The 26,163-nt window shown below is 31.1% G+C and overlaps 1 protein-coding gene across 1 annotated transcript; it reads right to left on the bottom strand.

Moving 5' to 3' along the window:
- Window positions 1-1,918: 1,918 nt before the first annotated feature.
- LOC141294237 (transmembrane channel-like protein 7) lies at window positions 1,919-21,620 on the bottom strand. Its single transcript, XM_073826313.1, has 16 exons — window positions 21,575-21,620; window positions 19,583-19,766; window positions 16,803-16,951; window positions 15,842-15,979; window positions 15,707-15,756; window positions 13,638-13,777; window positions 11,511-11,658; window positions 11,242-11,406; window positions 9,674-9,825; window positions 9,505-9,583; window positions 9,235-9,350; window positions 6,343-6,529; window positions 6,099-6,229; window positions 4,064-4,216; window positions 2,580-2,658; window positions 1,919-1,990 (listed from the first exon to the last, which is right to left on the bottom strand). Exons 1-16 carry the CDS (start codon window positions 21,618-21,620, stop codon window positions 1,919-1,921), a joined length of 1,989 nt encoding a protein of 662 aa, XP_073682414.1.
- Window positions 21,621-26,163: the final 4,543 nt, after the last annotated feature.

Genomic DNA, 26,163 nt, shown 5'->3' with positions numbered 1-26,163 from the left:
TCATTTTCTAGTATAAATATCTAAAAATTCTTGAATCAGGATGCATTTACCTGACAAGTAAAATGACTTAAAATACTATGCTATGTCTATTTTTCAGAATAAATAATCTAAATTTTGTTAGTTTTGGTCTAAAGCAATCAAAAATATCTGCCAATGGGGTAAGAAAAATAATCTTGTTTAGCCTTTGAATTAAGATTATTTTTCTCACTCCAGTGGTGGATATTTTTGATTGCTTTACACCAAAACTAACAAAATTTAGATTATTTATTCTGATAAATAGACATAGTATTTTAAGTCATTTTACTTGTCAAGTAAATGCATCCTGATTCAAGGTTTTTTTTTTTTTTTTTTTTTTTAGATATTTATACTTAAACACAAAACAAAAATACTAAGAAAATCATTTTTTTGCAGTTTAATATTAATTACTTTGACAAAAACACAACTAAAATTACTTGATATGTCTAGTTTTCTGAATGAATAATCTAAATTGTGTTAGTTTTTGCAAGCAAAAATATCTACCAATGGGGCAAGAAAATGGGGCCTTTGAATTAAGATTAATTTTTTTACTTCAGTGGTGGATATTTTTGATTGCTTTAGGCAAAAACTAACAAAATTTAGATTATTTATTCAGAAAACTAGACATAATATTTTAAGTCAATTTACTTGTGAATTAAATGCATCCTGATTCAATAATGTTTAGATATTTATACTAGAACACAAGACGAAAAAAACTAAGAAAATAAGTTTTTGCAGTTTAATATTAATTACATAGACAAAAATGCTACAAAAATCACTGAGACTGTAATTAAAATGAAAACAAAAAATTATAAAATAAAATATAAAATATTAACAAACACTAAAATAGTACATCAGTGATACTAATATAACACTTTATTGAGAGAATATATTAAACAATACACTTAAATGCACACACTAAAGTGTAACAAAATTATAATATTATGTGTGAATAATACTGACCAGGAGCTTTGAAATTTAAAGACACTTAAAGTACCACATGAATTGCAAAAATAATGCTTCCACAAGCATCACAGAGTACAAACATACTTTCCAGTACTGATGCAGTATGTTGATATTTAAGGCCCGAGAACAGTGAATATATAACATCTCCACAAAAAAAATACTGCATAACGATAACAACAAAAATCACTTTCAGAGCAATTACTTTCCATCTGATATAAACAAACAAAACTTTGGTAATGAAAAGCACGGTTATAATAAAAAGAACATAACTATAGGAAAATCTGGAATCTGAGGGTGCAAAAAAAATCAAAATATTGAGAAAATCGCCTTTAAAATTTCCAAATGAAGTTCTTAGCAATGCATATTACTAATCAAAAATTAAGTATTGATATATTTACTGTAGAAAATTTACAAAATACCTTCATGGAACATGATCTGTATTTAATATCCTAATGAATCTTGTCATAAAAGAATAATTGACAATTTTGACCCATGCAATGTATTGTTGCTATTGCTACAAATATACCCGTGCTACTTAAGACTGGCTTTGTGGTCACAAATATAGTTAACATTACTGGTTTAAACAGGCCTTTACACATTGAACTGACATTTGGGTGAACTTTGACCTGATATAATAAACTCAGAGGTCAAAGGTCAAGAGTACAGAAAATAAAGCTCTGAATAAAATGAAATCAGTGCAAATATTGCCTCTTCCTCAACTTTAAAAGACTCAGATCATACATCTGGACAATTGAATTTATTTTCCCTTTGATGTCCATTTATAGTTTTTGATGACACTTATAAACACACAAACCATTCTTTGCTTGAGTAGCTTCAGATCAAGTCGGTGCAGTTTGGTTTCTTTCTGTTTTTAAACAAAGAGGATGTTTCTAGATAGCTGTTTGTTTTAGTTTTATCATATTGATTTGACATGATGTTAGCGTATCCTCTGCTGTCGCCTCATGATGGTCGAGTGCTGCTTCACCAGGAAACGTTTATCAGAGCTGCACTGTAGAGAAAATACAGACAAAAATATAGGAATGTCACAGAATGGTAAACATTATTAATATCTGTAATCTGTAAAAAGCTAATTGTTGAGTCAACTTAAAATAATTAGTTAGCTGCCTTTTAAGTGACTTTAAGTTCAGTCAACTCCAAAAAGTTAAGTTGTACTAAGTGACATTTGAATTGATATTTGAGTTGATTCAACTTAAAATTTTAAAGCAGTCAGGTACAATCATAGCTTTTAAGTTTAACAAACTAAATTTTTTTAGTCAACTCAAATATCTAAGTTGTCACTTAGTACAACATTTCAAGTTGTACAAAATTTCAAGACTAAACTTGAGTTGACTGAACTTAAAAGTTTAAGGCAGTACAGTAGCAAATTATTTTAAGTTGACTCAACAAATTGTGCTTTTTTTACAGTGTAAAAAATGCTCAGTCATAAAAATGGGACGGGACATGTTGCAAGTGTAGTCTGAAATTGCATGCATTACTTGTATTTTCTTTATTCGTATGTCACTTTGCATAAATGACTCTGCTAAAGGAATGCAATTAATGAAAGTCTTTGACTTCTGCTCAGTTCAAATCACACTCACCATCACCAACATGTCCTTCAGTCTCTCGATGGCTTTGCGATTCGCTCGTCCCCGAGACACGTACGACGTCAGTATGACGCTAAAACAGAAGTATTATGGCATTATTGTAATATCATCAAATATACTATGTTGTTAATATTTTGCATTAGATTATTTTTACATTATTTTTATATTTTAATTTAAATTAAAGTTTGTTTTCGTAATTTTTATTATTTTTTAATTCTTATATAATATTTTTGTTTTAGTTTATTTAATTTTACACTGGAATTTTTATTTTTTTTCCCACTTAAAGTAAGTGGTTGTGCTGCCTTAAAATTTTAAGCTTGAAATATTAAACTTGGATATTTGAGTTAACTAAACTTAAATGTTTTATATAATGGCAGAACAACACTTACTTTAAGTGGGAAAAAAACATTTTTGTTTTTTACAGTGTAGTTATTGTAGTACTTCAACTTAAACTAAACTAATTTAAAAATGTTATCTACAAGTTTAAGTTATTTTATATTATTTTATTATTTTATTATATTTCAGTTCATGTTTAAATGTTTTCAATGTTTTTATTCACAATAATAACCCTGATTTAATCACACCTGTTTAGGATTAACATTTTTGTAATTTTGTTGTTTGTTTTTGTAATTTTTATTATTTTTAAATTCTTATATAGTGTTTATTTTTTAGGTTTATTCAATTTTACACTGAAAATTTTCTTTTTTTTCCCACTTAAAGTAAGTGCCTTAAAATTTTAAATTGAGTAAACTTGAAATATTAAGTTGTACTAAGCAACAACTAGGATATTTGAGTAGACTAAACTTAATTTTTTTATATAATGGCAGAACACTTACTTTAAGTGGGATTTTTTTTACAGTGTTGTTTTTGTAGTACAATTTGAAACAACATTTTATAAAAAAAGTTATCTACAAGTTTTTTTTTATATTTTATTAGATTTCATGTTTATGTGTTTTTAATGTTTTTATTCACAATAATAACCCTGATTTAATCACACCTGCTTAAGATTAACATTTTAGTAATTTTGTTGTTTGTTTTTGTAATTTTCATAATTTTAAAATTCTTATATAATGTTTATGTTTTAGTTTATTTAATTTTACACTGGAAATTTTTTTTTTTTTACTTTTAAAGTAAGTGGTCTTGCTGCCTTAAAGCAAGTTAAGCCTGTTAAGCTTAGTCAACTTGAAATATTAAACTGTACTATGCAATAACTTGGATATTTGAGTTGACTAAACTTAAATTTTTATGGCACTTACTTTAAGTGGGAAAAACATTTTTGTTCTTTATAGTGTAGTTATTGCAGTACTTCAACTTAAACTAAACAAAATTTTAAAATGTTATCGACAAGTCTAAGATTTTTAAATATTTTATTAGATTTCTGGTTTAAATGTTTTTTATGTTTTTATTCACAATAATAACCCTGATTTAACCACACCTGCTTAGGATTCGACATTAGAAATACATAAACACACACTTACACTTCGGCCAGTATGAGAGCGAAAGCGAAGGCCTCAGATGAGATGTAGCTGATGCTATTCCTGACCGGATCGGGAAGCGTGTTTATACACTTACTGGTCACATTAAACACGGCTCTGTTACCTTCAAACGGTCCACAATCAACCAAAACAAACCTTAGAAAAGAACATGATAAGATTTATAAATGTGTGAAAAAACACGGTCACATAACACAAGTAACTGCAGTGTAAATATTTAGAGAGTAGGTGTTTAATGTCTAATTTTCTTTTACTAAGGCAGCACAGGTGAATAGGGTAATAATATTAGCAAATACATTTCCCCAGTTGATTAATGACAGTATATTAAGATATTTTATATTTTTACTTTTCAAGGCATCTGGCATTGTCTAACTAAATATGCATTCATCTGCATTTCCAGAAAATAATTCTGAATATTGAACAAAGCCAGATTAAAAATTAATGCTTGATTTTGTTGACATATTAGACTTAAAGGTTTTTACAGTAGGGATTTTGAATTTCTCTTTTTATAACTTAATAAATCTAAAAAAATAATATGAAAGATACAGAAAAAATAAAATTTCATCATGTTTTTAGGAATAAAAACTCAGGTGAATGATATATGAACAAACCCTTCTGTAAAAACTTTCAGAATATAGATATAAATAAGTTTGCTAAGTTTGGTGTATGTAAGTGCTGCTGAAGTGGAGAAAAAACTAATTTTAAGAAAACAACTTTAAGCGATTTAGATATGTAAATATGTATTGTAAGTGAACTCAGATGCAAATAGATAAAGTGTAATTAATTAATTAAACAGTTAAATTTGTACTTTGGATGTTTTCTTTCTACTATTTAAAAAAAGACAAGTTAAATCAGAAAATACTGTCAAAAGCAAGAAAACAAATTCACAATATTTTTAGGAATAAAATGTTATATACATCAGTGTGAATAATCTATGAACAAACCCTACAGTAAAATCTTTCAGAATATAGAGAGTAATAAAACTGCTAAGTTTGGTGTATGTAAGTGCTGCTGAAGTGGAGAAAAAACTAATTCTGAGAAAACAACTTTAAGCGATTTAGACATGTAAATATGTATTGTAACTGAAATCAGATGCAAATAGATAAAGTGTAATTAATTAAATGGTTAAATGTGTAATTTGGATGCTTTCTTTCTACTAGTTTGAAAAAAAGAGAAAATAAGTTAAATGAGAAAATACTTTCAAGTGCAAAAATAAACAAAAATTCACCATATTTTTAGGAATAAAATGTTATATACATCAGTGTGAATGAAATATGAACAAACCCCTCAGTAAAAACCTTCAAAATATAGAGAGGAATAAAACCGCTAAGTTTGTTGTATGTAAGAACCGCTGAAGTGGAGAAAATTTTGAGAAAATGACTTTAAGCGATTTAGATATGTAAATATGTATTGTAAGTGAACTCAGACGCAAATAAATAAAGTGTAATAAATGAAACAGTTAAATGTGTATTTTGGATGTATTCTTTCTACTATTTGAAAAAAAAAAGTTAAATCAGAAAATACTGTCAAAAGCAAGAAAACATTTTCACCATATTTTTAGGAATAAAATGTTATATAAATCAGTGTGAATGATATATGTACAAACCCTTCAGTAAAAACCTTCAGAACACAGAGAGGAATAAAACTGCTAAGTTTGGTGTACGTAAGTGCTGCTGAAGTGGAGAAAAAACTCATTTTATGAAAACGACCTAATCGACTTAGATATGTAGATATGTATTGTTAGACAAGTTAAATGAGAAAATACTGTCAAGTGCAAAAATAAACAAAAATTCTCAATATTTTCAGGAATAAAATGTTGTGTGAATGAAATACGAACAAACAACTTAGTAAAATCCTTGAGAATATAGATTAAAGTGTAACATTTGGTGTATGTAAGTGCTGCTGAAATCTACAGATGCAAATAGATAAAGTCCCATGAATTAAATGCTTGAAAGTGTATTTGGGATGTTTTCTTCCCACTAGTCCGAAGCAAAATAGATAAATCAGCATTGACTCGTACCTGTTGATATTGACAACTAATGTGACTACAGCCATGAAGAGACCCAACAACAGCATGAAATGGAAGAGCACAGATGAACTGGCGATCCGGAACATTCTCTGAGCTGGAACACAACACCGCATCACTGTGAACTGATAAACAGAGAAATTATATTATTACAATAGCTATTTTTACTTTAAAACATTATTTTTCTAGGGTAGTTTTTTTTTTTTTTTTGACAAAAAAAGTGAATCAAACATCAAACCTTTTTGATGTAGAAGAGGAAAAACAGCCTGATGGTGCTGATGGCTGGCAGTAGAGGGCAGTAAAACACGCCGACCCACATGACCGTCTGACTGTTGACCAGATCCAGAACGTTTAAGGAGATCTCGAACTGTTTCTTGCCTAATAACTGCGCCAGCTTCGAGGTTGGAAACTTCTCCACCAATAACCTACGATCAGATGCAGTCATTAGCTAAAGCAGAGTCTCCCAAAACTGGTGTCCTGGAGTTGCAGATAATTAAATGATTAAAAATGTAAAAATGCAACGCCAAAAAGGGGATTTACAATTAGCAACGATGTACTTAATGCTAAAGGAACATGTCAATTTAAATTTTTGAGATCCAAGGAATATTATATGTCAATGCTTTTGCATTTGCTCGCAAAAATTCAGCTTTTTCCAATGAGTATTCGCTCACAAGAGAAAAGTTGTGTTCACAAAACTTTTGCGCTCAACCAGAAAACGTTGAGTTCTCCAGCAAAACCAATGTCTTCTATAAATGTTGAGTTTTGTGAAAACTTGGTGCATTAGCTTGGTGCATTAGAACACTTTTGCGTTCTACTAATAAAACTTTGCATTCACTAACAAAACATTTGCGTTCACGTGCAAAACATTGGGTTTGTTTACAAAACTTTTTTTTGTTCTGCCAAAAAACTTTGCATTTGTTTGAAAAACGTTTGCGTTTCAAAACAGAACACTTAAAAAATACTTAAAAAACACTTTAAAAAAAGTGTTAAGTTGCATGTCACCCCTAGTAAAAAATTTATAGATTTAAAATACATTTATTTCATACTAAGTATAGTTCTAATCTACACTGCAAAAAATGCTTTTCTAACTTTTGTCTTGTTTCCAGCCAAAATACTTAAAAATTCTTAAATTAAGAAGGATTTTCTAGACGAGTAAAAATTATTGTCTTGTTATTGGTATTGTCTTACCCCATTGGCAGATTATTTTGCTTGTTTCAAGCAAAAAACACATCTAACTTTGACTTGTTTTTTTCTGAAAACAAGACAATAATTTTTACTTGTTTAGAAAATCCTTCTTGATTTAAGAATTTTTAGGTTTTTTGGCTGGAAACAAGACAAAAAAAATCTAAGTAAGAAAAAAAGAAAGAATGAAAATGTACTGACTCCAAACTTTTGAACATTAGTGTATATTATTAGAAAACCTTTCTATTTTGAATAAACGCTGCTCTTTTTAACTTTTTTTGACCAAAAAATCCTGAAAAAAAAAATCACAGGTTCCTGTTTTCAACACTGATAATAAATCAGCATATTAAAATGATTTCTGAAGGATCATGTGACACTGAAGACTGGAGTAATGATGCTGAAAATACAGCTTTGCATCACAGAAATAAATTACATTTGAAAATATATTCACGTAGAAAACAGTTATTTTAAATTGAAATAATATTTCACAATATTACATTTTTTTTTCTGTATTTTTGATCAAATAAATACAGCCCTAATGAGCATAAGAAACATCTTTAAAAACTATTCACTGCAAAAAATGCTTTTCTTACTTAGATATTTTGTCTAGTTTCCAGCCAAAATATCAAAAAATTTAGTTAAAATAATGATTTTCTTGTTTTCATAAAAAACAAGTCACAATTAAGTGAGTTTTTGCAAAATATCTGCCAATGGGGTAAGAAAAACAGAAAATTTCAAACAGAAAACAATTTAATTTTCTTAACCCATTGGCAGATTATTTCTACAAAATCCTTCTTGATTTAGGAATTTTTAGATATTTTGGCTGGAAACAAGACCAAAAAATCTAAGTAAGAAAAGCATTTTTTGCAGTGTATTAACATATTCATCGACATATCGTTCAAGACTTACTGATAAAAAAATCTAATTCAAATGTATTTGACTTAGAGATATGTCTTCTTGTGCAAATATTTTTAATATTAAGCCTAAAATGTGTTTTAATGTCACTATTGATGAGGATTGCATGAACTTTGAACAATATTGGTCTTTAAATGTAAGATAATTAAAGTGTACCTAAAAGTATACTTGCAATAGTTCCACTTCAGCACAGTCAAATATACTTAAGTGTATCTTTAGTTGGACTTCAGCACTACTTTTGCACAATTAAAGTGCATTAAGCACAAATGAGTTTGAGTACACTGCAAAAAATTATTTTCTTATTTAGAGTTTTTGTCTTGTTCCCTGCCAAAATATCTTAAAATTCTTAAATCAAGAAGGATTTTCTAGACGAGTAAAAATAATTGTCTTGTTTTCAGAAAAACAAGTCAAAATTAAGCGTGTTTTTGCTTAAAACAAGCTAAATAATCTGCTAATGGGGTAAGAAAAATAATATTGTTTCCTGTTTGAAATTTGTTTTTGGTTTTTTTTGCTTACCCCATTGGCAGATTATTTTGATTGTTCTAAGCAAAAAAATCACTTAATTTTTAGTTTTTTTCTGAAAACAAGAAAATAATATTTACTCGTCTAGAAAATCCATCTTGATTTAGGAATTTTCAGATATTTTGGCTGGGAACAAGACAAAAAAATCTAAGTAAGAAAAGCATTTTTTGCAGTGTATTAACATATTCCCTGACATATCGCACAAGACTGATATAAAAATTATAATTAAAATTTATTTGGAGTACTTCTTGTGCAAAATTTTAATATTAAGCCTAAAATGTGTTTTAATATCAGTATTGATGAGGATTGCATGACCTTTGAATAATATTGGTCTTTAATTACAAAATAAATAAAGTGTACCTGAAGTATACTTGCAATAGTTGCAAAAGTGTATCTTTAGTTGGTCTTCAGCACTACTTTTGCACAATTAAAGTGCATTAAGCACCAGTTTTTATGAAGTACATAAACATGGGAACACATTAAATGGTTAAATAAGGTATAAATAACTCACATTCTTGGGTAGGCCACACAAAACGCATTGAAGAAGCACTCCAGGAGGTTAAAGATGGTGAGTTTGTACATCTCCTTCCCAAACGTGTTTTCTTTGCACTGATTTAAACAGATAAACTTGTTAAAAAAGAACGTATTTGTTTCATGTTTTAGATGCAATAAAAACAGTCACAAATCAGAAAGACAACGGAGCTATAAAATGAATGTGGAGCTCTGATTTTGAATTACAGACCTTGGTGTCTATTGTTTTCTAGGAGAAACAACTTTTTACCTTCTGTTCTGAAGATGCTTGAGCTTCAATGAAGAAGAACAGATAGATGCCCAAAGATGCCAACTTTAGGAAAACACTCCTGCACATGTGGCAAATATGCACATTAGTTTAACAGCACAGGAACATGCAAATATACACATCAGAGGTCAAAGTGCATGAGCTGTCTGACCTGACCAGGGTGAGGTTGAGCTGGATGGTGAGCGAGTAATCTTCAAACTCAGAGACCTTACTGAAGACGTGCGGCAGTATATAGTTTACTGTCGTCATTGTGATCGGAGGAAGATACTCCAACATCAGACCCACAAGCCAATGATTCTCACCCTAAATAATGAAGACAGAGAGAGAGAACGATACACACACTGCCGCTTAAAAGTTTGGGATCAGTAAGACTTGTGATGCTTTTTATAAAGAAGTCTCTTATGCTCATCAAGGCTGCATTTATTTGATTAAAAACACAGAAAAAAACTGTAAAATTGCAAAATGTTATTACAATATAAAGTAATGGTTTTTATTTTGATATACATTAGACTATAATTTATTTCTGTGATTCAAAGCTGAATTTTCATCAGCCATTACTCCAGTCTTAAGTGTCACAATGCTTCAGAAATCACTCTAATACTCAAATACTGATTTATTATTCCAATTATCAATGTTGGAAAGAGTTGTGCTGCCAAATATTTTTTTAAAACAGCATTTATATAAAAGTAAATATTTTCTAACGATGTAAATCTGTTTTTTTATTTATTTAACACATTCTTGCTGAATACAAGTTTTTTTCTTTAAAAAAAAAGAAAGAATAAAAATGTACTGACCCCAAACTTTTGAACAGAAAACATGCTTCTATTTTAAATAAACGCTGGTCTTTTTTAACCTTTTTCTGATCAAAGAATCCTGAAAAAACAATATAACTTTTTTTAACAATATAAATCAGTATATTAGAATGATTTCTGAAGGATCATGTGACACTGAAGACTGCAGTAACGATGCTGAAAATTAAGCTTTGATCACAGAAATAAATTACATTTTAAAATATATTCACATAGAAAACAGTAATTTTAAATTGAAATAATATTTCACAATATTACAGTTTTTTCTGTATTTTTGATCAAATAAATGCAGCCCTAATGAGCGTAAGAGCGTAATGAGCGTAAGAAACATCTTTAAAAACCATTCACTGCAAAAAAATTTATTTAAGCTTTTTTTACTTAGATGTTTTGTCTTGTTTCCAGCCAAAATATCAAAAAAAAATTTAAATCAAGAAGGATTTTCTAGACGAGTAACAATTACTTTCTTGTTTTCAGAAAAAAACAAATCAAAATTAAGTGAGTTTTTGCTTAGAACAAGCTAAATAATCTGCCAATGGGGTAAGAATTTTTTTTTAATTATAAACAGAAAACCAGATTATTTTTCTTCCCCCATTGGCAGATTTTTTTTAGCTTGTTTCAAGAAAAAACACACTTACTTTTGACTTGTTTTTTTTCTGAAAACGACAATAATTTTCACTCATCTAGAAAATCCTTCTTGATTTAAGAATTTTTAGATGTTTTGGCTGGAAACAAGACAAAAAATTTAAGTAAGAAAAGCATTTTTTTTTTCAGTGATAAAGATCCTAAAATTTTAAGTGTCAGTGTATATATCTCATAATTCACGTATTGACCAAAACAATGTTCCTCATCAAGTAACTTGTAGTTCTTGTAGGGCTTCAAGTTCTTCAATCATTTTGCTTCATATTTGTACCTTATATTGTGACCACTGTATGGCGTAATATATCAGACTGAATGAGCTTCCCAGAAGAACCAGCACCACGAAGTTCAGAAGGACGCGCAGGAAAATGAGCTCAACCCAGTTTTTGAGCGATCGCTGCTGGACTCTCTGTTGAAACGTCTGCTCCTCTAGATCCATCTGGAGCAGAGGTCAGAGGTCAGAGGTCATGCATTGGGAACGACGTTTCTGTACCCTAACTGATCTATAAACTCTCTTTCCATAAGACTGACATGACTTCTCACCTTGAGTTCGTTCCTGACGAAGTTTTGTTTGAGTGACGCTGCTTGAGGATTCTGGATGCAGAAATCCCAGCCACAGAAAACCTTGTAGCTCAAGTTGGAACTGAAGCGATTTCCTGTGAGCCACGAGTGTTTGTAGCCGACCACCGTCCTGAAGAAAGCAGCACAACAGATATCAATGTAGACGCTACAGATGAGATGAGGAATGATGTGTGTATATAAATGTTCCAGTGGTGTAAAGTAACGAAGTAACTTTGTTACAGTACTTAAGTACTTTCGGGAGTATCTGTACGTTACTTGAGCTTTTATTTTCTCAGTCTACTTTTACTTTTACTCCGCTACGTTTCCTAATTAAAATGTATAATTTTGCTCCGATACATTTCCCGAAAGCATATTCGTTACTACAAAATAATCAGAAGTCAGGATCTCAGTCAGAATTGCGAGATGCAAACTCGCAGCTGTGAGAAAAAAGTTTTTTTTCTTAATTTTGCAAAACCGTATGAAAAAAATTATCTCACAAAAGTATTGCATTTGCATTGAAATTTAGTTTTTCATTTCACCTCTTTATTTCCATCACGAAAGTTTGTAAGCAAACACAAAATTTATAAACTCATAAGTCAGAATTGTGAATTTTATATCGCAATTCTGACTTTTTCTCTTGCAAATGTTAGTTTTTATCTCACAATTCTGACTTGTTTTCAGGATTTTTTTTTTCAGAATTACGTGATAAGAAACTCAATTCTGACTTTTTTTTCTCCGAATTGGGTGATATAAACTCGCAGTTGCGAGAAATAAACTCAGAATTCTGACTTTTTTTTTCTCTGAAATTGATGATATAAACTCGCAATTGTGAGAAATAATTTTCACAAATGCAAGTTTGTATTTCGCAATTGTTTTCTCACAATTATGAGTTTGCATCTCACAAATCTGACTTTTTTCTTCACGAATGCAAGTTTGCACCTCGCAATTATGACTTTTTTTCTCAGAAATGGATGATATAAACTCGCATTTGCGAAGATTTTTTTTGCATTTACTTGTACTTTTACTTTCAATACTTAAGTACAAAAAGTATTTTTTTTTTAAATCCTAAATGTAGAGGAGAGCGGGGTAAGTTGTCACACTGCTAGAAGCTAGAAGCTCTATCTCAAAAATGAAATAGCCACTTTGTGTGACTTCTTCTATAGTCAACCTCGTTCACATGTGGTCAAGACTGCTCTAATCTGAGGTGAGCACAATTTTTTTTATTTTTTGACCTAAAAAGTAAAAAAAAAATCACTTGAAATGTTCTACTTTTCTAAACTTTGTTAGGTATAGATGTTAAAAAGTATTATTTTGCACAAAATAGAGGAGACCGTAACGTGTCTTTTGATACTTTAGCTAACCTTGACATTTAGCCAACATTAGCATACCTGTCAGTTTGGGGCAAGTTGTCTCATTGACTTTGGGGCAAGTCATCACATGTGACAACTTGCCCCAGTACAAATGCATGCTCAAAAAACAAATGTGCCCATGATGCTTGCACCAGAATTGTGACTCTGAAGATGAGTGTGATTAATCAGATACAGGGCATCCGTTTTGTTCAGAGGTTAAACATATTAAGTTAAGCAAGTTATTTGCAGCATTCCATTCAGTAAATCAGTTTAGATAATCTAGTGTGACAATTTACCTGCCCATGGGGCATATTGTCACAAGTGCACATTCTCCATTCAACAGTCTACAACTCCGTAATGAGATAAGATATGAAAATGTAACGAATACATCATATGTGCCTGAGACTTCCTTCTTTCATTTGGCAAGACATTTATTACATTGTGATGTATGGTGCTCAGTAAAAGTGTGACAACTTACCCCGCTCTTAAGACTTTTACTCAAGTAATATTCTAAACGGTGACTTCAGCTTCTACCAAAGTCGTTTTCTGGTAAGATATCTGCACTTTTACTTACGTATGGCTTTCAGGTACTTTGTTCACCACTGGAATGTTTCCAGTTCTTTATGAAATGATGTATTTAAGTATTAGACGTTTAGCTGCTGATAGAGTCTATGGTTATAGCACAACTTAGTGGTCAAGAGCAGCAAATGCAGGTTACCACAAAAACTGCAAAAATGTATTAATAGCTGAATGATCTGACCTGCGGACCACCATGATGATGCTGAGGAAGAGGACAGAGAACATGCCGAGGAGAAAGAGGATGGAAGTGTTTAGACAATCTAAATCAAGAGACCCACGAGTGTAGAAACTATGAAACACGGGAGAGTTTTCAAGAACACCCTGAAAACACAAAGAGAACCGACCCACAGCAAGAGACACAGAGAAAGAGCATGCAGGATGTTAGAGACAGACACTCAATATTTACTTGGGAAAGATAAGACAGGAATCATGTTTACATGCATATGAAATGGATCCAAGTAAACATATAAATCGAAATGCCATCAACAATTAAACTGATAATACAGTTAAATCCTTCATTTGTATTTGTGCATGTTCAAACAAAAATAACAAGCAGAAACGGAATAAAAAACGGTTTTCTAACATTAATTCTATGGAAGCTAGTTTCCATCACAGAATACTAAAAAAAATCTAAAAGGTAATTGCAACTTTTTTTCTCCACAATTTGAAGTTTAAATCTCACAATTTTGACTTTTTGTTTCAGAATTGAATTATGTTTTTTTTCTGCCATGGGAGATTTTTTTTTTCAGATTTCTGACTTTACATTTCTGACTTGTTTCTGCCGTGGAATAAAAAAATAAAAAGCTAGCTGCAACTTTTTATCACCAGTTTCATCTCTCTTTTTTAATTTTTTTTTTATTTCTGCCATAATTTTAACTTTTTATCTCACAATTTTTACTTTTTCGGGATTTCTGAGCTTACATCTCGCAATTCTGTTTTTTGTTTTTTTAATAAATAAAGAATAAAAAAGGTAACTGCACATTTTTATCTGACAATTTTGACAATTTTTCATATTTTTAACTTTACATTGTACAATTTTTTTCTGCCATGGAACAAATTTTTTTTCCACATTTTTTCTCTGATTTCCTTTACATTTTGCAATTCTTGCCAAAATTGTTCTGATTTCTAACTTTACATCACAATTTTTTTTTCAATGGAACAAAAAATAAATAAAGTAATTGCGCTTTTTAATCTCACAATTTTGACTTTTTCAGGCTTTCCGAGCTTATATAATGCAATTCTTGCAATTTTTTTAATGGAATAAAAGAATAAAAAAGATAATGGCAACTTTTTATCTCACAATGACAATCTCTGATTTCTAAGTTTACATTGTACAATTTTTTTCTGCTAAGGAACAAAAAAAATTGCACATTTTTATCTCACAATTTTGACAGTTTTTCTCTGATTTCCTTTACAGTTTGCAATTCTTACCAAAACTTTTCTGAGTTCTAACGTCTCACAATTTTTTTCTGCTATGGAACAAAAAAATAAAGTAATTGCGCTTTTTAATCTAACAATTTTTTACTTTTTCTGGATTTCTGAGTTTACATCTCGAAATTCAGTTTTTTTTTTTTCATGGAATAAAAGAAAAATAAGTAACTGCGACTTTTTATCTGACAATTTTGACTATTTTTTTTCTGATTTCTAACTTTACATCTCACAATTTATTTCTGCTATGGAACAAACAAAAATTGCATATTTTTATCTCACAATTTTGACAGTTTTTCTCTGATTTCCTTTACAGTTTGCAATTCTTACCAAAACTGTTCTGAGTTCTAACGTCTCACAATTTTTTTCTGCTATGGAACAAAAAAAAATTAAGTAATCTCACAATTTTGACTTTTTCGGGCTTTCTGAGCTTATATCTTGCAATTCTTGCCATTTTTTTTCATGGAATAAAAGAATAAAAAAGTTGATTTGATTTCCTTTATATTTCACAATTCTTGCCAAAATTACCAAATTGTTGTTGTTTTTTTCCTGACATAAAATCAAAAAGTACAAAAAAAAGGTAATCGCAACTTTTTATCTCAGAATTCTGAGTTCATATCTCACAATTGCAAGAAAAAAGTCAGAATTGCATGATTTTTAAAATAAATGTATTTCATTCCTTGTCGGAAAAAAGCTTCAATATAAATGATTATATAATATTAAGTGAGTTTTCAATTATATTAAATGAGTTTATTAAATACTGAAACCTAAAAATGATGTGAGTGAACATGGTGAGTACGGACCATGATAAAAATGACTTACTGATCCAACAAAAAAGTCTTTGAATGAGTAGTTGTGGAATCCCAGAGATCCTAAAAGAATCAAATCATGTTTTTATTGGTCATCAGATCAGTGTCAGTTCATCATGTTTAACTCCTGACCCGTGGCCGCTCTCACCGTGAGTACTTGAGCTCTCTCTGAACACCAGCGTTGGCGTGAGCACCGATCCGGCGATGATGACGCAGTACAGCAGGTTCAGACACAGCAGGTAACGCAGGAACACAAAGTATGCCTTCACCCCGACCCCAAACTGACCTGTGAGGCAGATCAGATACGGTTAACCAGTCTGATCATCATACTCACCTACATACAGTATAACCAGTGTTGGGGAAAGTTACTTTTAAAAGTAATGCATTACAATATTGAGTTACTCCCTAAAAAAGTAACCAATTACGTTACTTAGTTACTTTTTACAGAAAGTAATGCGTTACGTTACTTTTGCGTTACTTTTTAAATCTGGGCAGGGCTTGCTTGTTTGTTTTTAATATAAAAAGTTCGATTTTTGTCAAATGTAAAAGCCTTTTAAACTAAAAGCCTCAGGCTTAGAGAAAAGTAAATTGCCGTCTGTACAGTAGACCACAGAAGAACAAATGTCAACTCTTTAGCTTTTATAAAGGAAAACAAATGTTAGATTATCTTGAGTCAATTTTGCTTATTAGTATGGATAAAATTGGTTAATAAAATGGGATTAAATACATAAAGGATATTTGTATTATTTAACATTTAATTATTGCAGGTTTGCATTGAATTTCAGTGTTTTTGTTCATTTTGAAGAACACTGTATTTGTTTTTTTAGTGAGTGAGATGAATTAATGCATGTTCACATTTATTCTAGAACTAAAGTAACATCTTACTCACAATTTCTCTCAACATGGGGACAGGAGAGCTTTTAATCAATAAATGAGGGAAAAAGTACCTGGTGTTACTTGTTTGAAAAAGTAACTCAGATATTTTCGTGTCAATTAAAAAGTAATGCGTTACTTTACTAGTTACTTGGAAAAAAGTAATATTATTACGTGACTTGCGTTACTTGTAATGCGTTTCCCCAACACTGCAGACTACACTCACAGTCAGTCACCTTCGATCTTGTGGAGAGTGTGACTCCAGGGCAAGAGTCCTGATATAGCTCCGCCCAGATGCTCCTTTAAGCGCCGCCTTGTAATCTGCTGGCTCCGCCTCCACGAGTCCCAGGAGCCAATGCTGCGTCTCTGTAGGTGCTGCCGGTCTCTAATTGGCACAAACTGATTGGTCAAATCTCTGAAACAGTACTAGACAGTATTTTTATTTTTATCCCTCAGCGATTTATTTGTTTTCATACTACTTCAAATTTGAATGAAGCTACAAACTCCATCATAATGCACAATGTGAACATCTAACATGTATTTAGAGCTGCAGCTGGTCATATTAATGGAGTGTTTCACTAGTTAGCAGTAAACCGATTACCTCACCTCAGTATGTTTCTAGATTTGTGTTGGATGTTATCTTTGGAATGAAAATATGGATATTTTATTTGTAAACATCATACTTGTTTTTCGCTTATTTCAGTTTATGTCATAAAACTAGCGAGCTAAGTCAGTAGTAGTACTGTCAGTGTCTTGTAAACATGGCTGAAGACGCGAAAAGCGGAGGAACAGACGAACCGAATCAATTGAGTGAGTCATTTACACTGGAACTGCTTTTGATTGATCATTCAGTTCAAGCAATTCACTAGCAAAACCAGATCAAAATAAAAGAGTCATTCATTTTTACATTTTGACATCACTTCTAATAATTTTGAAAAGCACTTGCGTTGCAAAATAATTAATTGTTTCAAACTGCTTTTGAAACAATTTTTGATTTGAAAAGGTTTCAAATCATATTGGGAATCATTTGATTCAATTCGTGACTTCAAATCGCGAATCGTGAATCATTCGATTTAGATCGGAACTCAGTTTGGAATTCGGAATTTGATTCAGATTGGGACTTTGAGCGATGATTCCAAATAATTTGATTCAGATCAGGATTTCGGCCGCATATTGTGAATCATTTGATTCAGATTGGAACTTTAGAGCGTGGATGGTGAATCATTTGAATCAGATTAGGATTTTGACTGCATATTGTGAATCATTTGATTCAGATTGGAACTTTAGAGCGTGGATGGTGAATCATTTGATTCAGATCAGGATTTTGACTGCATGTGAATCATTTGATTCAGATTGAAACTTTAGAGCTTGGATGGTGAATCATTTGATTCAGATTAGGATTTTGACTGCATATTGTGAATCATTTGATTCAGATTGAAACTTTAGAGCTTGGATGGTGAATCATTTGATTCAGATTAGGATTTTGACTGCATATTGTGAATCATTTGATTCAGATCAGGATTTTGACTGCATATTGTGAATCATTTGATTCAGATCAAGATTTTGACTGCATGTGAATCATTTGATTCAGATCAGGATTTTGACTGCATATTGTGAATCATTTGATTCAGATTGAAACTTTAGTGCTTGGATGGTGAATCATTTGATTCAGATTAGGATTTTGACTGCATATTGTGAATCATTTGATTCAGATTGAAACTTTAGAGCTTGGATGGTGAATCATTTGATTCAGATTAGGATTTTGACTGCATATTGTGAATCATTTGATTCAGATCAGGATTTTGACTGCATATTGTGAATCATTTGATTCAGATCAAGATTTTGACTGCATGTGAATCATTTGATTCAGATTGAAACTTTAGAGTTTGGATGGTGAATCATTTGATTCAGATTAGGATTTTGACTGCATATTGTGAATCATTTGATTCAGATCAGGATTTTGACTGCATGTGAATCATTTGATTCAGATTGAAACTTTAGAGTTTGGATGGTGAATCATTTGATTCAGATTAGGATTTTGACTGCATATTGTGAATCATTTGATTCAGATCAGGATTTTGACTGCATGTGAATCATTTGATTCAGATTGAAACTTTAGAGTTTGGATGGTGAATCATTTGATTCAGATTAGGATTTTGACTGCATATTGTGAATCATTTGATTCAGATTGGAACTTTAGAGCGTGGATGGTGAATCATTTGATTCAGATCAGGATTTCGGCCGCATATTGTGAATCATTTGATTCAGTTCAGAATTAGAGCGGATCGCAAATCATTTGATTCAGATCGGGACTTTGATGGTTAAACTATAGAAACTGTTTTGTTGTTTATGTATTTTTTTGGCCACACTAATTTATGTTTAAGTTACATTTTATGTTATTTTACTTCTAATCTTTTTATTGTTATTTAACAATACAATAAATACTGATATATTCATATACATTTTACAGATTATCTTCATTTAAACCTACTAAAAAATTCCAGTTTACATTTTGTTTTTATTATTATTATTATTTTAGCATTTTAATTAAAAACTTATATATATATATATATATATATATATATATATATATATATATATATATCTCAGTTTAATCCTATTAATATATTTTTTTGGCATTGTAATTTAGTTTCAAATTAGATTTTATGTCCAATTTTTCATTGGTATTTAATAAGACAATACATGTTATATGCAATGAAAAGTAAAAAATAACGGATTCTTTCCATTTAAACCCACTCAAAAATTTAAAATGAATACAATAATAGTTACCCACAGTTTTCATTTAAAATATTATTAACAACTAATTAATCATTTATATAATTTTAAGTCATCCTGCATCTTAGAGGAGTTTGAATACTAAAGACGAGCAATTTTTATAGTAGGCTATAAAAAACTATAAACAACATGACTTGGTTTTCTGTCTCTGTTCGTTCAGTGTTTTGCAGTGTGTTTGCAGATGAAGATGCGCTCATGTTCTCTCAGACGTGTCTCTAACCGGATGTCTCTCTTGTCCTGCAGACAGACGGGCAGATCTCGGAGCGGGATGTTGGGGTTCGAGGAGATTTTGTCCAAACTCTCATCCTGCCACCGATGAGCCTGCGAGCTGGGCAACAGGCCGAATATCTCAGTCTGATAGTATTCGCACGAGTCGCTGGACAGATCTGAGCTCCAGCTCTCAGCTGTGTGAACAAACATCAGCATTCTTTAATACTCAAATTAAAAGGGTTTTGCAGCAATGCATTAGAACAGATGTGCTCAAACCAGAGCCAAAGTTGACGTTTGATTTGGCCCAGCATGCCATACCACAAAATGAAGATTTTTTTTTTATGTAAAAAAAACAGTGAATTATATGTTCCAAAAAAATATGTAATTAATAAAAAATATATAATATTATATACTAAATATATATATATATACATATATATATATATATATATATATATATATATATATATATAGTTGGATATAATACATATATATAATAATATAATTCTTGCAGCATTTACCTTTTTTCAAAGTATAAGAAATCTAAAACAGATGAGAAAGTATTGATAAAGACACTATATTCTGAATTTCATTTTCAGATTTGCTGAATTTTAAGCACATATCGCAAATAATTTGATTCAGACTGGAACTTTAGAGTGTGGATCGTGAATCATTTGATTCATACTCATTTAATTTGAATCATTCGATTCAGAACGGAATCGGAAACGGATCGCGAATCGTTTATTTTTTGATTGGGACCTTGAGCACAGATCGTGAATCACTGGATTTTTTATTTTTATTAAACCGTTGTAATTTGAGGTTTGGGATTTGGTTTTGTTTTGGGTTCTCATGTTCATGTTTTCTTGTCTTTAATTTAGAAGTTTTTCCATGTTCCTTGTCATGTCTTGCTTCCCTTTCCCTCTTGTATTCCTGTCATTGGTTCCCTAGATCCAGGTGTCACGTTCTCATTGATTGCTATGGTCTTGTTCCTTGTTTTTCATTGGTTTGTTTGTGTCATGTGACCTGTATTGTTTAGTATAAGTAGGCCTCATGTTTAAATTGTTCCTTGTCGTGAATTAACATTGTAACCTACTGTTGGTGAGTTGAACAGAACGGAACTTTGAGTGCACATTGTAAATTAATTGATTCAGTTCGGAACAGCGTGTATCTCGATTCGCGAATCATTTATTTTTTTAGATTGGGACGTTAAACGGATCGCGAATCATTTGATTCAAATCGGGACTTTGAGTGAATATTGTGAATCATTTGATTCAGCTCGGAACAGCGTGAATCGCATTTTGCGAATAATTAATTTTAGATCGGGACTTTAGAGCGTGAATCGCGAATCATTTGATTCAGATCGGGACTTTGAGTGCACATTGTAAATCATTTGATTCAGTTCGGAACAGCATGGGTCGCGTTTCATGAAGCATTTATTTTTAGATTTATTTTCGGGACGTTTAATCGCGTTTGGGGCTTCCTTGGTTTAACTATAGTAACTGTGTATGGTTTTTTCTTTTGTCATTTTTTATTATTTTAATTTATGTTTGTGTTACATTTATGGAATTTTACTTCTAATCCTTTCATTCGTTATTTAACAAGACAATAAATACTGGTATATTCCATAAAATGTATAAAGTAGATCATCTTCATTTAAACATAGTCAAAAATTCCAGTTTACATCTTGATTTTATTTATTTAGTTTTATTTTTAGCCTTTAAATTAAACACACACACACACACACACATATATATATATATAGATAGATAGATATATATGTGTGTGTGTTTTTGTGTTTATGTCTGTCTTTAAGCAGTAGTTTTGATGGTGACTGACTTATAAAGCGAGCAAAACCAAATAGTTGATGTAGATGTATTTATAGACAAACCACAGGAGAAGGAAGTCAGATGTCCAAATCATGATGCATAAATGATTCAATACCATATAAGCTGTCAGCTGATCAATGATGGTCTCAATAATCATTAATACACATGTTCTTTACCTGATAGGAGTCTGTGGAAGTTTGGTATCACGTCTTCTTTCTCCATGATCCGTCAGTGACCTGCGGCCTTACAAACACATTCAGAGAAACACAGAGCTCAGAGATGGACGGACGCGTCGAGTGTGCAGCAGTTCTCTTCTCTTTGTCACTTGTGTGTGTGTGTGTGTGTGTGTGAGTTTGCAGGAAGTCATGTGATGATCGAATGTGGGTGTTGCATCTGAATGTGAGAACAAGAAGCTCTGAGATCTCAACTCAAAGTCTGGCATGTTTAATGAACTCAATCAGGCAGAACAGAGTGATGCAGACGGACATCTGATGGATTTCTGGACAGGTGAGAGGATGATGGATATGTATTTACACTCTCTGCTCTTCCCACACACACTGACCAATACATTTACAGTCATTTATGATTTAAAAATAATTGTATAGATTTACATTCATGTTTAACATTTTTTTTACATCTTTTACTTTTTAACAAGAGGATACATTAAAATACTTTTAATTTAAACACACTCAAACATTTCAGTTCATATCTTGATTTTGTTATTTATTTATTTTATAATTTGTTTAGCATTTTAATTTAGTGTTGAGTTGCATCTGATTATATTTGACTTCTAATCTTTAAATTGGTATTTAACAAGACAATAAATAATGGTATATTCAGTTAAATTAAATTAAAAGAAAAATCCAGTTTATATGTTGATTTATTATTTTTAGCATCCTAATTTAGATTTGAGTTATATTTTATTTTATTTTACTTCTGAGTTTTCATTGGAATTTAAATAATGGTATATAAAATGAACGTTTAAATGAATAATAAAAAAGATTTCTATCTTTATTTTATTTTAGTCTTAAGTTCGATTTTATTATATTATTGTTATTATTATTTGGTTATTTAACAAGACAATAAATAATGGTATAATCAATTAAATAAAAAAACCAATTAATATGTTGATTTTATTTATTCTAATCTTTTTATTGTAATTTAACAAGTAAATAAATAATAGTACATTCAATTAAATTGAAAAAATCCAGTTCATATGTTGACTTTATTTATTTATTTATTTAATTTTTATTATTATTCTTTAGCATTTAATTTAAGTTTGAGTTACAGTTTATTTTATTTTACTTCTGATTTTTTTACTAGAATTTACCAAGTCAATAAATAATGGTATATTCAATGAAAATAATAAAAAAAAGGATATTTTGATTTTGTTTTATTTTATTAAAACAAAATACATTGAATTACATTTTTACAATTTTTACTTATTATCATAATTATTATTATTATTGGATATTTAACAAGACAATAAATAATGGTATAATCAATAAAATGTTTTTCTCCATTTAAACATCAATTTTTTTAATTAAATTGTTTAATTTTTTTTTTCTGCTGTTCAAATTGAGTTTGATTAATTCCTACACATGCAAACCAACACATTTAGATGATTTTTTTTTAAATTATGAATACAAAAAGCAATTTATAGCCAAGCTACAAAACTTTCAAAATGTATGCATTTTAAAGATGCTTTTATCCAAAGCAACTAAAAGTTAATTCAAAGTCTACATTTGATCAGTTAATGCATTCCCTGGGAATTGAACCCATGACCTTGGTGTTGCAAGCACCATGCTATTGAAAATTAAATTTCAATATTTATAATTTAATATTTTATTCTCAACCACAAGAATGCACTGCAAAAGTAATTTTCTTAATCAAGATTATTATTTGTTTTTTCCTGTCATTCTTAAATCAAGAAACATTAGCTTGAGAAGCAAAATGATTTAAGCTAAACTACTAAACATGCATTATTCCTCACTCCTAAGCTAATAAGTGCTATTATATTGCATGGTAATAGTTTTGTGGTTGTTTTTAACACAGTCATCTCTGTTTGCATGTGTATGGAAAAGCTGTGCCTTGATGGCAGTACTTCACACAAACATCTTGAGCAACACAAACTAAAACCACATTCTGTAGAACTAAGCTGAGTTTAACGCTCACCCACACCAACTTCCTCCATCAGCATCGATGAACAATAAACTCTGACACAAAGAGAGAAAGACACATGAGTAATCACCCAGACCACAGATGTTTACGCTTTAAAGAGCATCTGAACAGGAACTGCATTGAACTGAAGCTGCCAGCAGGTAGAATTCTGTTTTATATTTAGTCAAAGTCTAGATTGAGGCTTAAAAACATCTTACAACTTATTTTTTTTATGAAGTAGAAAGTGTTTTAACTCTTTGATTTATGTGCCCTCTGATGGCTTGTTTTGATGATGTGTTTGACAGCAGCCAAAGGTGCAATGAATCGGCTCATACCATTTTTAAATGAATGAGATCATTCACACTTTGTGTGTACTTTAATGTATCCACAATAATATTACCTCCTAATTGCATAATATACTGATTACCACGCTTTATGTGAACATCACAAAGTATTTTCCTTGTTTTATAACTTATAAGATGATAAATCATGTCACCCCCCTACGGAAACTAAAGTGACTCAGTCCTAGTAACGGTTCAGTTTGAACCGACTCTTTTTGATGACTCATTTGAACTCGCGGTGGAAAACTGAGAGTCGGTTGAAGTGTTGAACCGATTCGCTGAACTGATTCGGATTTCTTCTCGTCTCTAGTCAGTCGGTGTCACTAGAAGTTTGTTGGAGTAGCTGTACGGGGTGCAAAAGGAACATGTGGTGAGTTACACTTCATTTACTTGATTTATTCATCTCAGACAAAGTTTTGAACGAGTTTAGAAGAGAAACCATCGAGAGAAAGTTGATGTGAGCGCGTTTGAACTTCGGCAGGTGTAAAAACAATAATATTTCCTCAGTTAGGTATTACACTCTTTGTCACATGTTTAGTGTTTACATGTGAAACCTGGAAAGCAAAAATGAAACACTGTATCAGATGTTTTAGTAGTTCTACATGAGCTTCACATTCATATACCAAGGTCCCAAGGAATACCATTGTATATTTATCAAAAACGTAATATTTCCATGATAAATGTTTAAAACATGGCAAAACCATGGTACTTTTCGCTTCTTTGTTGTTATGTGTCCTCAACCCAAACTGACTGATTTATTGGCTGTGTCTCATATTGAATGAATATAAGATTTTATCTGAACTAGAAGGATTTAGGTTTACTATTAGAGCATGTAGGGAGCTCACTAGATTTAAAACAACCAAAAATTTAAGTTTAGAGTTAGAGTTCAGAGTTGACCAAAGCAAACAAAAACATAGTATTACCATGGTATGTTTTGCTTCTGTTTTGTCTAAGCAGGGAGCTCACTAGATTTTGAAACAACCAAAATGTTTAGTTTGTTTGTTTCGAATGGGAATCTGATATTTACCATGATATTGCCATTGTAGTTTTCAAAAAAAGTATGCTTTTTCCATGTTACAAAACCAAAACATGGTAAAACCAAGGTACTCTTCACTTCTGTGTTGTTCGTGTACTCAACCCAAACTGATTGGTTTATTGTCTGTGTCTCATATTGAACGAATATAAGATTTTATTTGAATCACAAGTATTTAGGGATACTATAGAGCATGTAGGGAGCTCACTAGGTTTAAAACAACCAGAAAGTGCATTAGTTTCATTAGTTGCAGATTTCAGATATGACCAAAACAAACAAAAACATCGTAGTACCATGGGACGTTTTGCTTCTGTTTTGTCTAGGTTGTCTCACTAGGTATTGAAACAACCAAAATGTTTAGAGTTTGTTGCAGATTTCAGATTTGTAATGAATCTGAATGAGAATCTGATATTTACCATGATGTTGCCATTGTAGGTTTCAAAAAAAGTATGCTTTTTCCATGTTACATAACCAAAGCATGGTAAAACCGTGGTACTTTTTGCCATTTTGCTAGTTTGCTGACTCAAAACTTGGTGTTTGTATTTCAGACTCCATCCCTATCAGAAGTATTTTGGGTTATCAGAGGAATGTATGATGCACACAGATGTGCTGCCTAGGTAGGGAGTTAACTAGGATTTGAAACGGTCAAAAAGTTCAAGTTTTGTTTCTTGCAGATCAGATATGTAATGAATCAAAATGAGAGTCTGATATTTACCATGGTATTGCCATTAGTACATGACTAAAACATGGTAAAACCATACTGTTTTGCTAGATTGGCTGTGTCTCAAAACTTAGTATTTGTATTTCAGACTCCATCCACATCAGACTTATTTCGGGTTATCATAGAAGATTGTAGATGCACAGACATGCTGCCTACTAGGGAGCTCACTAGATTTTAAAACAACTGAGCAGTTCAAATTTAGAGTTGATTTGTTGCAGGTTTCAGATTTCACCAGAACAGACAAAAACATGGTAGTAACATAGTATGTTTCGCTTCTGTTTTTCTGATTGATTCATTGGCTTTGTCTCAAAATTTGGTGTTTGTAAATCACACTCTATCAGTCTCAGCAGTATTTTAGGTTTGGGATTGCATACACAGACTTGCCGCCTAGGTAGGGAGCTCACTAGGTTTGGAAACAGCTATAAAGATGAAGTTCAGAGTTTTATTTGTCACAGATTTCAGATTTGTAATGGATCTGATATTAACCATGGCACTGCTATTGTACAGTAC

This window comes from Garra rufa, chromosome 20 (genome assembly GCF_049309525.1).
Source record: "Garra rufa chromosome 20, GarRuf1.0, whole genome shotgun sequence".
In the NCBI taxonomy this organism is placed as follows: domain Eukaryota; kingdom Metazoa; phylum Chordata; class Actinopteri; order Cypriniformes; family Cyprinidae; genus Garra; species Garra rufa.
The sequence above is the reverse complement of the archived record's forward strand: the minus strand, read 5'-3'. Positions and strand labels throughout refer to the sequence as shown.

Coding starts and splice junctions, on each gene's coding strand:
- LOC141294237 (XM_073826313.1), bottom strand. CDS start 21,620: ATGGAGAAAGAAGACGTGATACCAAACTTCCACAGACTCCTATCAG. Junction 19,767..21,574: donor CTTCCACAGACTCCTATCAG/GTAAAGAACATG, acceptor TTGTTCACACAG/CTGAGAGCTGGAGCTCAGAT. Junction 13,778..15,706: donor AAGACTTTTTTGTTGGATCA/GTAAGTCATTTT, acceptor TTGTGTTTTCAG/GGTGTTCTTGAAAACTCTCC.